We start from the raw sequence: 12,632 nt of genomic DNA, 5'->3' as shown, positions 1-12,632 counted from the left end.
GCAGGGCTGGGGTGGGGGTGGGCGGCTCAGAACTCAGGATTCAGCCCCCACCTCCCTCTGGGCGGGCAGCGTGCAGTTCAGGTATTTGAGACCCCTCCCCATCACCACGCTGGCTCTCACTCCCCTCTCTCTCGTGACGTCAGGCTCCTCTCGCGTGGCATGATGGGAGAATCCTAATGTTTTCCAACAGATGCTCCAAGAACAGCTTTCAGATTAAAGCAATTGCCAGAGCGAAGATTCTTCTTTTTTCCTTTTTTTTCCCGGGGGGTGGGGGGGTGGGGTGGGGGGAGGGAGCGCCCCCAGAAATTCCTGGACATCACCCCCTGCCCCAAGCACGCAATAAACACTGACAAGAAAAAGTTTTTATTTCCTGGTTCAACTTTTTTTTTTTTCCTGGAATATAGACTGAAGAATGGGAATAAACACGAATACATAACAGAGCGAGGCCGCGCGCTCCGGGATGCGCCTGGCTGCAGCCGCGAGGCTATTGTCTCACCGCCCTGAAGCCAGCCCCGGCCTCGTCCTCTGGCTCCTTCCCTTTCCCCGTCCTTTTTGATTTTCCTTTTTAAAAAGACGCCCCCTCCAGCCCCTGGCCGGTGACCTTGGCCGCCTCGGATGCTCTGATTGCAAGCGGCTCCCTCCGACTTGCACCCGCGCCGGCCGGGCCCATGGCCGCGTCCGAGGACGGGAGCAGCTGCCTCGTGTCGCGGGGCCGCTCGCAGAGTGACCCCAGCGTCCTCACCGACTCCTCGGCCGCCTCCTCCGCGGACGCCGGGGAGAGCCCAGGTAACGGGGGCGGGCGGGGAGGGCCGGGGCAGGGGGCGCTGGGCGCGTGGTCCCGGCCCGGCGCTGCTGCTGCGCGCCGGGGCTGCATTTGGGGAGCCGCGGCAGGACCCGGGCGCTCAGGCTCCCCGCAAGGCGGCGGAGCCCTTTGTCCGGGGAGGAACCGGTTCCCCGGGTAGAGCCCGGCGTTCAGCATCTGCCCTCCTTGCGGGTTGGTGGGCTCTGCTGTCCCCTCCGAGGGGCTTCCCTCCTTTGGATGCTGACCAGCTGGGGGACGGGGAGTCAGACCTGTGGCCGCCTCCGCCCGTGCCGGCTCCGAGCGCTACCTCCCTCCCCCGGGGCCCCAGCTCCGGCGGCCCCGGCGGCCCTGCTGTGGGGCGTCCCCGCCCGGGCGGGCAGCACTCGGGCGGCCGCCGCGCAGAGGGGCTTCCGCGGGGCGCCCGAGTCGGCGGGGCCTGGCACACCTGGGCACGCCCGCCCGCCTCCCGGGACAGGTGTGCTGGCAGAGCTGCCACTGGGAGATGAAGGGCGTGTGTGCGCCAGGAAGGAGCCCGATTTCATTAAATTACATGGACTTCGTCCACTCCCCCACCCCCGCGGCAGCGTCGATTGTTTAGGTGATAAATCCGGTCACAAAGGCGTCTATACGGCTTGATTGATTACTTTCCAGAGAGGAAGAAAGGCCTAATAAAGCAGGAGGGGGGGTGGGCTGTGCGCCCCGTCACCATGGAGACGCAGGAAGCAAAGTGATCATTAAAACCTTTCTCCACCAGAAGGCAATTTTCACTTCACAGGGAGAAGTCTGAGGTTCTGAAATGTAGGGTTCAAAAAAAGAATCAAAGCTGGTGTTTTGGTATCAAGTCACAGGACTGCATTCGAATCTTAGAGAAGCACCATCCCTTCCCAGGTTCTGTTTTGACAATAAGTTGCTCCTACCTTCCTTTGAAGACTCTTCTTCTCTAAATGCACCCACCCCAAATGGGGACTTGATGACGTTAAATGGTGGGCATCAGACTCCAGATGGTCCCTGGGGCTGGGGGGAGCCGGCTTTGTGGGGAGGGATTCCTTCACTTGGCTGGAACACAGAGGAGCTTCTCTGTTTAACTGCAGAGAAAGACCCGTTAAAGGCAGCTCTGTGGGCACCAGGACCCAATCTGAAAATTTAAACAATAAACCCATGCAGGGCTTGTAAGATTTCTTTGTTAGGACTATTGACACTGGGTCATTTGGTCAAACTAAGGTACCAGCCGGAGGAAATCCCTGACTTTTTTTAATATCTGGGAGGGCAAGTTAATTTCCTTGGAGTTTCAAGCAGAGGCAGCTATAAGCAGACCCTTAAGGCTTTAATTAATCCTTTTATTAGAAATCGGGGATTAAGCCTTCAGCACTCCATGATGGATTGGTTTTCTCTGTGTTGGAGATGCACACCCATGATTGTTCCAATTATGGAAGTTGAGTGGCTCGTCACGAGGGAATCCTTCTCAGCCCCTTTTGTCTCCCTGGCAGTAAAAGGAAGCAAACTTGAAACGGGAATTATGGAGGATTTAGCTTTTTGGCTGTCTGTGAGTTGATGCCTCTGTGGGTGGGAGCAGAGCGTTTGGCAGGTGGCTCGTGCTGGTCCACCTAGGAGAGGGGTGGAAGGGCTTGCATGTCCGTGATTAAGTGATGCCATGGGAGGATGAAAGCCCGCCTTAGTCTCTGGTTCAGGTTCTCAAAATGGGACCCAGAGAGCAGATGCCTGAGATGAAGAGTCTCTAGTAGGTGTAATTCTGTGAGCGGTAGGACCTTACTAAAAAGCAAAAATCAATGAAGTATTTAAGGACTGTGTTAAGCAGAGGAGTTCTGGTGGAAAGAGATTCAGAATCTTCAAGTTGGAAGCGACCTGGGAGCTTGAAGCAGGAAGGGTGGATTAGGGGAGCATTTTCTACAACTGCTTTGCTTGGTTGGCTTGGCATGTGCTTTGCATACCTCTTTTGATGGGGGACTCACATCTTTCTGATGCGATGTGTGCTTCCCTTTGGACAGACCCGTTTAAAGTCTTTTTCGAATGGCTTGAAAAGGCCTGCTATCCGTTAGTCCTGATGGGATCTTCTCATGATGCGTGTTACCTGGGCTCTCAGAGAGTCTGACATTGTTAGTTATTGCACCCATCTGAGTCATTTCTTCACTAGGCTGAAGAGTCCCAGCCCTCCCAGCCCATCGACTCCCTTGCCCCGTAGGACCTCTCCCATTTGTCCGCCTGCTGCTGTAAAGAGCTACTCCCGAAATGTGAAGCCAGCGAGCCGGCTGTGGAATAACTTGGTGCAAAGTCAGATGGAAATGTCACCTCCCTCCATCTAGATTCTGTGTTTTGATAAAAACAGCCCAAGGTTGCATTTACCTTTCCCCCCCTCAAAAGGCACCTTTAATGCATCAATATTCTCGCAATAGAAACTCAGAGCGTGATGGGAAAGGTCAGCAGTGACCCCCCTCTCTCTCGCCCTCCAGAGGTTATCACGTGCTGAGTTCCGTGGCGCATCCGGACCTTTTCCTACGTGTTTACATCTACAGGTTCTTGGGGAAAGGTGCTTAAAAGAACTTAAGTGGTAACACTGTGTAGAAGGTTCTTCATTTGGGGTTTCTACTCAACACTGGGTCTTGGCGGTCTCGCCACGTGGTGGGTATGTCTCTGTCTCCCTGTCTTAATAACCACGTAGTATCCCAAGGAATAGATTTTTCTCACTTGAGCTATTAGATATTTGTGTTTCCAGTTTGTACCTATTACAAGCAACACAGCAGTGGTCATCCTGGCAAAGGCTCCTTGTGCTCCTTTGTGAATTTCCTCTACGGTGTTTCTGGGTCACAGGAGACTCACATTTAAACTTTTCCTGATACTGCATCCTGCTGGAAAATGGACCATTGACGTTCCTTCGGAATCTGAGAGCGCCCTTTCTCCAAAGCCTTGCTGACACCTGAGGTCGTCAGTCTGGTTTTCTCTCTCATGGAGGGTGACAAGGGGTGTCTCGTTGAGTTAATTTGTGGCTCTTTGATTGCTGGTGAGCGTGAGCATCTTTTCTTGGTCTTATTAGTGCGTTAAATCTCTCAGCGGCCACGTCTGCAGCCGTGGACTGCGTGGCAGGGATGAAAGATTGTCCCCGAGGGCTGACCTGAATGCTCTGCTCACGATTCTGTTGGTAGTTTTACCATGTTCCTCCCTGCAAATCCTTACCCTGTATTTGCGAGCATGGTTAGGATTTTCCCCCAAACTGAAATTTTTAAAAAGACAACTCAGCATCGCATCACCTTTCCTCCCTCGGAGGAGTTCATACTCGTGAGGAGAAGTTCTGCTTTCTCTTGTTCCGTTAGCTCTCAGGCCGTGGCATGGGCTCTGTCCGGGCGTTGGTCCCGTGTGGACCTCCTTCTGGTCCAGTCCCACGCCACCTCCTCATCTTGTCCCTTCACTGCTCGTGCCCTACTGAGCCCCCTCTTCCTGACGTTCCCTCCTCCCTGGATTTTTGCTGCGTTGCCCTCTCCTGCCTCCCTCCTCATCCCCCTGCTCCTCTTTCCAGCCCATCGTGTGGGGGTTCCTGCAGGGCCTTCTTCCTCCACTCCCAGCCTTCTCCCTGGTTTCCAGATGCTGGGACCAGAGACTGAGCCAAGAGTCACCCGGGACAGCTGTTTAGAAGGTTTCCCTGGGGACTTGCAATGTGTCTTTTTAAAGATTCTGCTCTGCAACCAGGTGGGGGACCTTTTGGTCTTGAGCGGGCCCCTCAACCTCAGCACCGTTGGCATTGGTCATGGGATTCTTCTCCGCTGTGAGGTGGGGGATCCTGTGCATGGCAGGATGCTTAGCCGCATCCGCGAGATGACAGTAGCACCCCAGCCCCTGGCCGTGACCATTGACAGTGTCTTCAGACATCGCCGAGTGTCCCCTTGGGGCAAAATCTCCCTGGAGAACTGCTGACGTACATCATTCATTCTCAAACCCATGAGTGTGGACCAGAATCACCTGGAAGGGTTGTTAACCCCACCCCCATGGTTTCCGGTTCAGCCTGTCTGTGGTGGGTACCGGTGATGTGTGTTTCTAACGCGTGACCAGGTGATGCTGAAGGTGCGGGTCACCTGGGGACCCGCTGAGCCTAGTCCTCAGCCACGCTCTCAGTCTCAGCTACAACCTCCGTGTGTGTGTGTGTGTGTCCCCGAAAGTCCTGCCATGACCTGTCTGGCTCCTGAGCTCCAGACCTCTGTGTCCTGCTGCCCCTTGCTTGCCCAGGTCTTGGGCCGGCATCACCTCCTCAGAGGGCCCTCTTTGTTCCCCCGATGAGGTTAGGTAGCTGCCCTGTCCCCACCGCCCCGATCCGGGTCCTCCGTCCCCATTTGCTCTCCATGCTCATCACCACCTGGGACTCTGGACTCACTCTCGGTGGACCGTCCCCAACCCCCCGCCCCGACCCCGGCCGGAAACGCAGCATGGACTTCACCTGCAGGAGGCCTTGGTAAGCATCTGGTGCAGTGTCTCAGTGGATGAGGCCTGGGGCTGGCCAGGTGGGGGGACGGGGCCTCCGTGGATAAGCAGCTCCATGGTGGCCCAAGAGTGGCCGGCAGGTCAGCCTGGAGGAGGCTGGGGCCACGTCTGTCTGCAGGGACAGATCCGCCTCTGCTCATGGCCCGGAGGGGGAGAGCCTCTCCCAGCATCCGCTGCCCTCCTGAGCTGCACAAAGACACACAGACGCACAGACACATCCCCACCTCACACTCCAGACCCGGGCGTCCCTTTGCCTGAACCCCTGCTTCCCCACACCCCAGCGTGGGGCGGGGACTAGGGGGCTGCGGCCTGCTTTCTCCAGGGCGCGGTTCTCCGGCTTCCTTCCTCAAACGTTCTCTTGCTCCGAGTCCTGAGTTTTGGGGATCTCCCGCTGGCCCCTTGCAGAGCATCCCCATGGCTTAATTAGCAGTAGAAATATGCAGTAATTACCTTATCAGCTTCTTCTTCGGGGTTATTAAAAATAAAACCTGGGTGCTTAAAAAAATATGGAGTTTAAAAACTTAGAATTTTTTTCTGGTGATGAATGTGCTGCACTTCCCTCGTAGAAAATGATTGGAGGCTTTTGAAACGTCCTTTCCTCACCTGCCTCTCACCTTAAGGTAATGCAGAAGGCAGTGACAAGGGACAGCTTCATCCCTGGGACCTTCCCAGGTGCCAGGCGTGGCTGTTTGGCAGAAGACCAGTCACAGTCAGAGGCCAGGGTTTACCTCTCGCCCCCACCCCATCCCTCTTGGTCGCTTGAGCCGCTTTCCTTCTCCTCACTGGTCACTCTTTGAAATGATCTCACTTATCTGACCAGCTCGCTCATTCTGTCTCTCCTGCCGGGTAGCACTGTCTGCTCGAGTAGCCACGAGCTACTTATGGCAATTTAAATCTAAATGACATAAGTTAGCCTTGAAATTTCCTTTCCTGGGTTGCACCCATCACATTTCAAGGGCTCAGTTGCCACGTGTGGCTAGAGGCGGCCGTGCTGGATAGTGTGGATCTAGAACGTTCCATCCTCGTGGGCAGCTCTGTCCGCACTGCTCTGGAGTGAAAGACCCTGAGGGCAGGGCCTGGTCCGCTGTCCCTCGGCTGTGCTGCCCTTTGCTCTTGCCCAGTGGATGTCTGTTGACTGGACGGATACGTCCGAGTGCAGCTGACACGGTCATAGAGCTCTTCTGCTGAAGCCTCTTCATCTCTCGCCCTTAAGGGGGGGACACCCAAGCAGAGGTCATTTCTTATCCACACAGGATTAATTTATTTCAATTCAGTGAGCTCCTCCAGAGAGCCCGCAACGTGCCATGGTTGGCCCTGGCTATCTGGGTCTCTTTGACAAAGGGAACAAGGACATCCAAAGAGATTCTTTGCCTGGAGTTGGATGGAGGGGTCCCAGGCCTGGCTCTGCCGTGTGCATGCTGTGTGACCTTGGGTAAGTCCCTTCGCCTCTCTGAACCTCCGTTTCCTGTCTGTAACATGGTGGTAGGTATTGTCCATAACTCCAGGTGGGTGAGGATTACTGAGCTATTATTGTCTGTAACAGAGTGAATCTGGAGACACTGATCACTGGTTTCACAGCTGTGAAGAGGCCAGGTTCTCCTCGGACATCCCCTAGTCACCTCGAGGTGCTGTTGGCTTCTGTGAATAAAGTTGGGAGGTCGAGGACCCTGTGATAAAGAGGTGAGGACAGCCTGTGGGTCGACCTGCAGCCTCTCCTCTAACTGGCTCCGTCTCAGGGCCATGCTGGTCAGACGCTCTGGGCTTCATTTCCTCCACCTGTGAAATGTGGGGTCGTGCTGTGTGGACCTGGCCAGGGCCTGGTGAGGACTTGGGGACCCACGCCCCTCCGTGTCTCAGAACCGTGAGGCCACAGGGTCCGTTCTCAGATAGCGGTGATGAGAAGGAGGAGGAGGGCTCAGGTTCCGATTCTGATTCTGGTCTACCGAGAGGGCGGCAGCAGCCTGCCGTGTGGACAGGCTGGCTCTAACACTCCTCCCACCCAGTCCGTGGGTCCTGACCTCACCTGTGCTTTCCCACAACCAACCTTTTTCTACCCTCACAGCCTCCCTCCCTGCCCGGCCCCAGGTCCGTCTGTCCATCCTCATATGCTGCCCGTGGCCCCCTTCCTGCCTCCGCCCGACTGCAGTCCTTCTGGAGTCTCCCCACCTTAAGGTATTGACTCTGGTCCTCTAATTACGGGGTAGCACATCGGTGGTCTTGAAATCGGATTTGAGTGTGTATACGTACAAGGGTGAGTCAAAAATTATCTGCATTTCAGTTACATTAAACTTCTGTGGGCTGCACAGCCAGAGCGCAGTTAAGTTTTGGCTCTCCCTCAGATGTTTCTTTGATTGTTTTGTGAGTTTGGTGACTGCTGAGGGAAAGGTGCCTGTCTTGAAGGACGCAGGTGACTCATCTCCACACTAGGCCTGGGAGTGGCCAGACCACCTGCTGGAGGCTGGAGGGTGGGGGTGTTCCAGGCCCCTCCCCTGTGCTTCAACCAGAGCATCATGTGTGGGGCGGATGTCACATGTCACAGGAATAAAGGCAAAAGAAAAACGTTTGACTACGAATAATGTATGTCAGCGGGTTTGAGACCTACCATTATTGAGTTTGAGAGCCGAGATCTGTTCCTTGTCCTATAAAATGGTTTAACCCCGGCCCCCAACCGCAGTGTTTACAGGGGTTGGTACCCCTGAAAATGGCCAGGGCAGGGAGTGGGAGTTTGCACAGAGCTGTTATCGCCAGGCAGGTATGTGGGCCTGGGGGGCCAGGGCATCCTATTTTAAGAGACATGCTGGAAATCCAGATTTGTATGCGAAATGTGATTTTTAAATATTGGCAAGTTTGTCGGTTAGGGATTGGTTTGGCTTCCTATAGTAGAAAACCTAAGCAGCGCTGGTTACGATAAGAGGGGGCGTCTTACTGTCACTGGAAGTGCGACAGCACACCGGCCTCGCTGTCTCGGGGGCGAGGCTCCTGGGGACAAGGCAGTTGCTGCAGCCCCAGCGACAAGTACGCTTTCTAGGCCAGGGGGAGGGGATGGTGACATGTGGAGGGGGTGTCCAGCTGCTGGGTCCTGACCTGGCTTTCCTGGGAGCCCTGCCCAGTGACCTCTTTGGCTGGAAGGATGTCAAATGGTCATTCCCACCTGCAGGGGCTGGGAGAGGCAGCTTTTGTCGGTTTGGGTTGTTGGTTTGGGTTGTTTGCCTGGGGGTATGGTCAGGGCTGCCACTCACAAGAACAGGTTCAGAAGACGTGGAGAATGAGAGCGACTGCCGGGCAAGTCACCTACCGCCCTCCTCACTAGCAAACAAGCGACACATGTGACCCAAGCCCAGCGCATCTGGGGCTGCTTGTGGCCAGCAGGCCACCCTTGGGAACCTCACACAGAAGGAAGCTCTGGGGAAGCTGAAGCGCTTTGTATACTTAGGATATTTCTTTACCAAGAAATTAAAGGTTGGACTGAGATGTGTGACTCCAGCCTGAACGTCATGCCCATCCAACTTTCATCTAATAACATTTATCGCGGGAGCGAGACTGACCCTCACAGGGCTGACGTTCTGGTAAGTTATCCGTGGCTGGAGCGAAAACGTGCTGGGTGTCCGCTCTGTGGTACACGCGGGGCGTCTTCCTTCCTTCCGTTTAATCTTCCCCTAAATCCTTGAGGTAGGGCTGGAGGGCTAGTGGGCCTCGGACATATGTGTATGAAGAGGAGTTTGAATCTGAGTGAGTTTAATGCCTGGCCCGCTCTGCATGCGCCCCCCACTCTCTGACCCTCCCACCCGGTCAGCCCCTCCCACTCTGCCCCACCCCCTCTCGCCCCACCCACCCTGTATGCCCAGCTCACTCTCTGCCCTGCGGGCCGTTTACTGGCTTCATTATGCATCTTACAGGAAGGTCTTCGGTGCTTTAGATGAAAGATCCATGTGTTTTTCCCATTCCTGGTTCAAGCAGCCTGTCCCACGAGCGCATCCGTATCTGTAGTCTCACAAACAGACACAGACGTGCTCCTCAGTCTCCCAGTTCATTTAACGGGAATGGCCACGAGGACGAGATTTATTTGTTGAAAGTCAGGCAAGGTGATGCGGAGGACCAGCCGTGGGCAGAGTTGTGGAAGGTCCTGTCTTTAACGGGCTGGTGTCCCTGTGTGTCAAAGTGAGCCGTTTGGGGGGGTCGCTTGGCAACGCACCTTATCTCGTGGCCATGACATAAGTAGACTTTGACATGGATTAGTCAGCAGTCAGAAAATGAATTTGCTAAGATCTGAGCGGAGGATGAGAGCTGTGGCTGTAGACTTAATTAATGTATGTGTTACACATTGTTATGCAGTTGTTTTAAGTGTAGCACTTTAAGTTGCAGTTGGTCTTAATACTCTCACTATTGAGTTGTGTTGTCATTACTTAATTTTTTGGTCCCATTACTTCTTGGAAGTTTGTATCTCTGCGTGCAGACAGAATTTTTGCCTTGCTGGAATCAGTAGCTCAGAGGACTTAAACAAGGTCAGGAAGACCTTCCAAAAATGATCTTTCTGCTTCCCTTTGGCAGGAAAACATTGTCTCAGGCCACGTTAATTGTGGGGTGACGGTGTTTCTGCAGTCACATGAGTCAAGTCATTGCTGACCTTGGCTCGTCTGTCAGCAGGGTCTCTTGTGCAGAGCTCACCAGCGTCAGGGCTGTCCCAGCCTGAGTGCTGCCCTGTGGGGTCCACGTGGCCTTGCCCCACCTTTAGTTTCCTCTGAGGATATATTCTTCATAGAGACTGGCCGTATATGGTCCTCTTTTAAATCAGATTTATTTGCAAACAAAAGAAGATGGGCTTAAAATATTTGTAAAGTAGTGTGGTCACCCACTGAGGAGACACCGGGGTGGCAGAAATCACCAGGTGGGGTGGGTTTCAGTGAACTGGGAAGTGCTGTCCTACATTAAAATCTTGTACGTTAGCATCCATTCTTATTTATCTGCTGACGTAGGAAGCACTGCTGTAGGGGGTGATGTACGGAAGTTTTGCCCGTCCCAGAAGCTCACCCTCTGGCTAGGGGCACCCTGTTTTGACTTGTAAAATGACAGGATGCATACGTGATAAGTACCAGGCTACCCACCTTTGCCCCCTTCTGTGTGGCATCCAGCTTGTCCTCTGCGGGAGCCTCCAGACATCCGTGCTGCAACGCTGGGTGTTTCCTCCTCTGCTGTCTGCAGGTTGGCAGGGTCGATGATCTAGGCTGGGTTCAGCCGGGCGGCTCTTCTCCACCTGCACCTCATCCTCCCTGGACCCAGCGATGTTGTCTTGTGGCAGTGGGGCACATGCCCCAAGCCTCTTAGAGTCTGGGACCCTCCCTTTGGCCTAGCTCTGTTGGAGCAGGCTCATGGCCAGTTTAAGGTCAAGGGGAGGGAGTTCAGTCTCCCCCTTGTGGGAGGGGCTTGGTCACATTCACATTGGAATCTCCTGCTGCTTCTACCACGGTGGGGCCTTGATCTTGGGAGGCCAACAGACAAGGTCTTGAGGGGAGCTGGCAGGTGCATGGATTCTTTGGTGTCTCCTGGTCTACGTGACTTAGACCCATCTAACATCTTTGAGCCTCGGTTTCCCCCTCTGTAAAATGTCCCGCCCTGCCAGGGTGGTGGTGAGGATTTGCCGGGTTGGTTTCTGTAAAGTGTTTAGCAGGGTGCCTGGAACGCAGGGAGACCCCAGTCGCCACAGGCTGGTGTTTGCCCCCAGCTATCACTATGGAGACACTTCCACCAAAGGCCTCTTGGAGGCCCCTGAACATTTTGGCTGATGACAGCAGGCAGCCCTGATTCTGAGCAGTCTTGAGATGTCCATGGCCCCCACTGGTGCCTCGTGATGTTGAAAGCAGGGTCCCTCCTGTCCTGGGGTCACCACTGCTGGGAGAAGTCAGGCAGCTCTGTATGACTTTGCCACCCTCCCCCACTGCCTGGCCCCCAAGCTGGTTCTAGGGCTTGCCAGAGTGCCCTGGGGGCTCCTCCGGGGGCTCCTCCGCGGCCCTGTGTCGGCTTCCTGGTTGGGGTCTGGTCCAGGGGAGCCAGAATGCAGAGATTGTATAACTGGCTCAAGTTAAAGGTCAAGGTTAAAGGCTGAGTCACACTCCAGCTGCGACACAAGGCTGTGATGCGCTGAGCTGACCATAGTCCTGGGGCTCCTTGGGGTTGGCTTGGGGCTCAGGAAGGAGGGCACGTGGACGGTGGAGCCAACGGCCGCCTGTTCCTCAACCTCTCTTCTTTTTTCTCCTAGTTCTTGCAGCTAGCTGCCTCTGCCTTAATAGGACATAATGCAAGATTTAGGGATAACTTATTATTTTATCTCATCCCTTCAGCGGGAAGGGTGAGTAACGGGGGGAGCGGGCATTTAATAACACACGACGTGGAACAGAGCAGGCACCGCCTCGTGCTGCGTTGTCCTGGGCAGGTGCTCCGGGTGGGGGCCAGGGGGGCCACATCCCGCTTGTTGCCCCCGGAATCTCATGGAACTTGTCTTTTCCTTAAGGTCCCTATTGCAAACGGCATTGACATTTTATTGTGATGACTTTCCGCTAATATTTGTCCAACTCTTTTCACTTTCCGGGAAACGTATGTGTATCTTTTTCCTTTAAAGGGGTGTCTTGTCCGGGGTTCTGTCTTCAGCTGTGAAACAGAGTCTTGTTCACAGTAGCGCACGGGAGATGCTGGTTTACTGTGAGCGCGATAGGTGAGCACCTGACAGTGACCCCCGGCAGCCCCTTATTCCTGTGCGCACGCGCCCGTAAGGAACAGTGAGAGCGAGGGGAGAACGCCCCCAACTCAGCAGCAAAAGCAGAGCCTGAGGGTCAGGGTACGCGGTCCTTCCCTGTGGCATTCCTGGAGCGGATCGGCAGGCAGAGAGGGCAGTGGCTCAGAGGGCAACTTATCAGGAGTGCACGGGGCTAAAAATAAGCCTACAAATTTGTTAATAATTGGTCTCTGTGTGGTTTTTTAAATTAACTAATAACAGTTTATTCCAGGAGGATATTAGCACAGAGCAGCTGTTCGCTCATAGGAAATAGAGATTCCAATCACTGAATTTTTTTCTCTTTCCTTTTTCTGACCCGGGCGGAGCTGATGGCTGCATCTGGCTCAGCGAGCTCTTTGGCTGGGAGGCTGTGGGGCCCAATTAACACCGCCCAGGGCGACGTCCCGGAAGCGAGCGCCGGCTGGAGGGGGTGTGCGAGAGCCTGGGAGAGTCGCACCAAAGCTGGAGGACGATGCCTGCAGCTCAGTGCACGTGAGGTCCTCCCTCCCACCCCCCTCCTTGCTCCTTCCCGCCCAGCAAATCGAGTGCCTTCTGTTAGGCCAGGCGTGATGCCAGGTG

General features: G+C 54.8%; 1 protein-coding gene across 1 annotated transcript in view; it reads left to right on the top strand.

The window, feature by feature from the left end:
• The first annotated feature begins 256 nt into the window (after nucleotides 1-256).
• Nucleotides 257-12,632, top strand: part of PHACTR3 (phosphatase and actin regulator 3) — a 206,947-nt gene continuing 194,571 nt past the window's right edge. Inside the window, exon 1 of the mRNA XM_057702505.1 lies at nucleotides 257-786. Coding sequence (XP_057558488.1) covers nucleotides 669-786 — 118 coding nt within the window. The 5' untranslated portion in view covers nucleotides 257-668. The remainder of the gene's footprint in view (nucleotides 787-12,632) is intronic.

This window comes from Hippopotamus amphibius, chromosome 12 (assembly GCF_030028045.1).
Source record: "Hippopotamus amphibius kiboko isolate mHipAmp2 chromosome 12, mHipAmp2.hap2, whole genome shotgun sequence".
Taxonomy (NCBI): domain Eukaryota; kingdom Metazoa; phylum Chordata; class Mammalia; order Artiodactyla; family Hippopotamidae; genus Hippopotamus; species Hippopotamus amphibius.
Note: the sequence above shows the minus strand (reverse complement) of the source record. Positions and strands in the feature narration are given on the sequence as shown.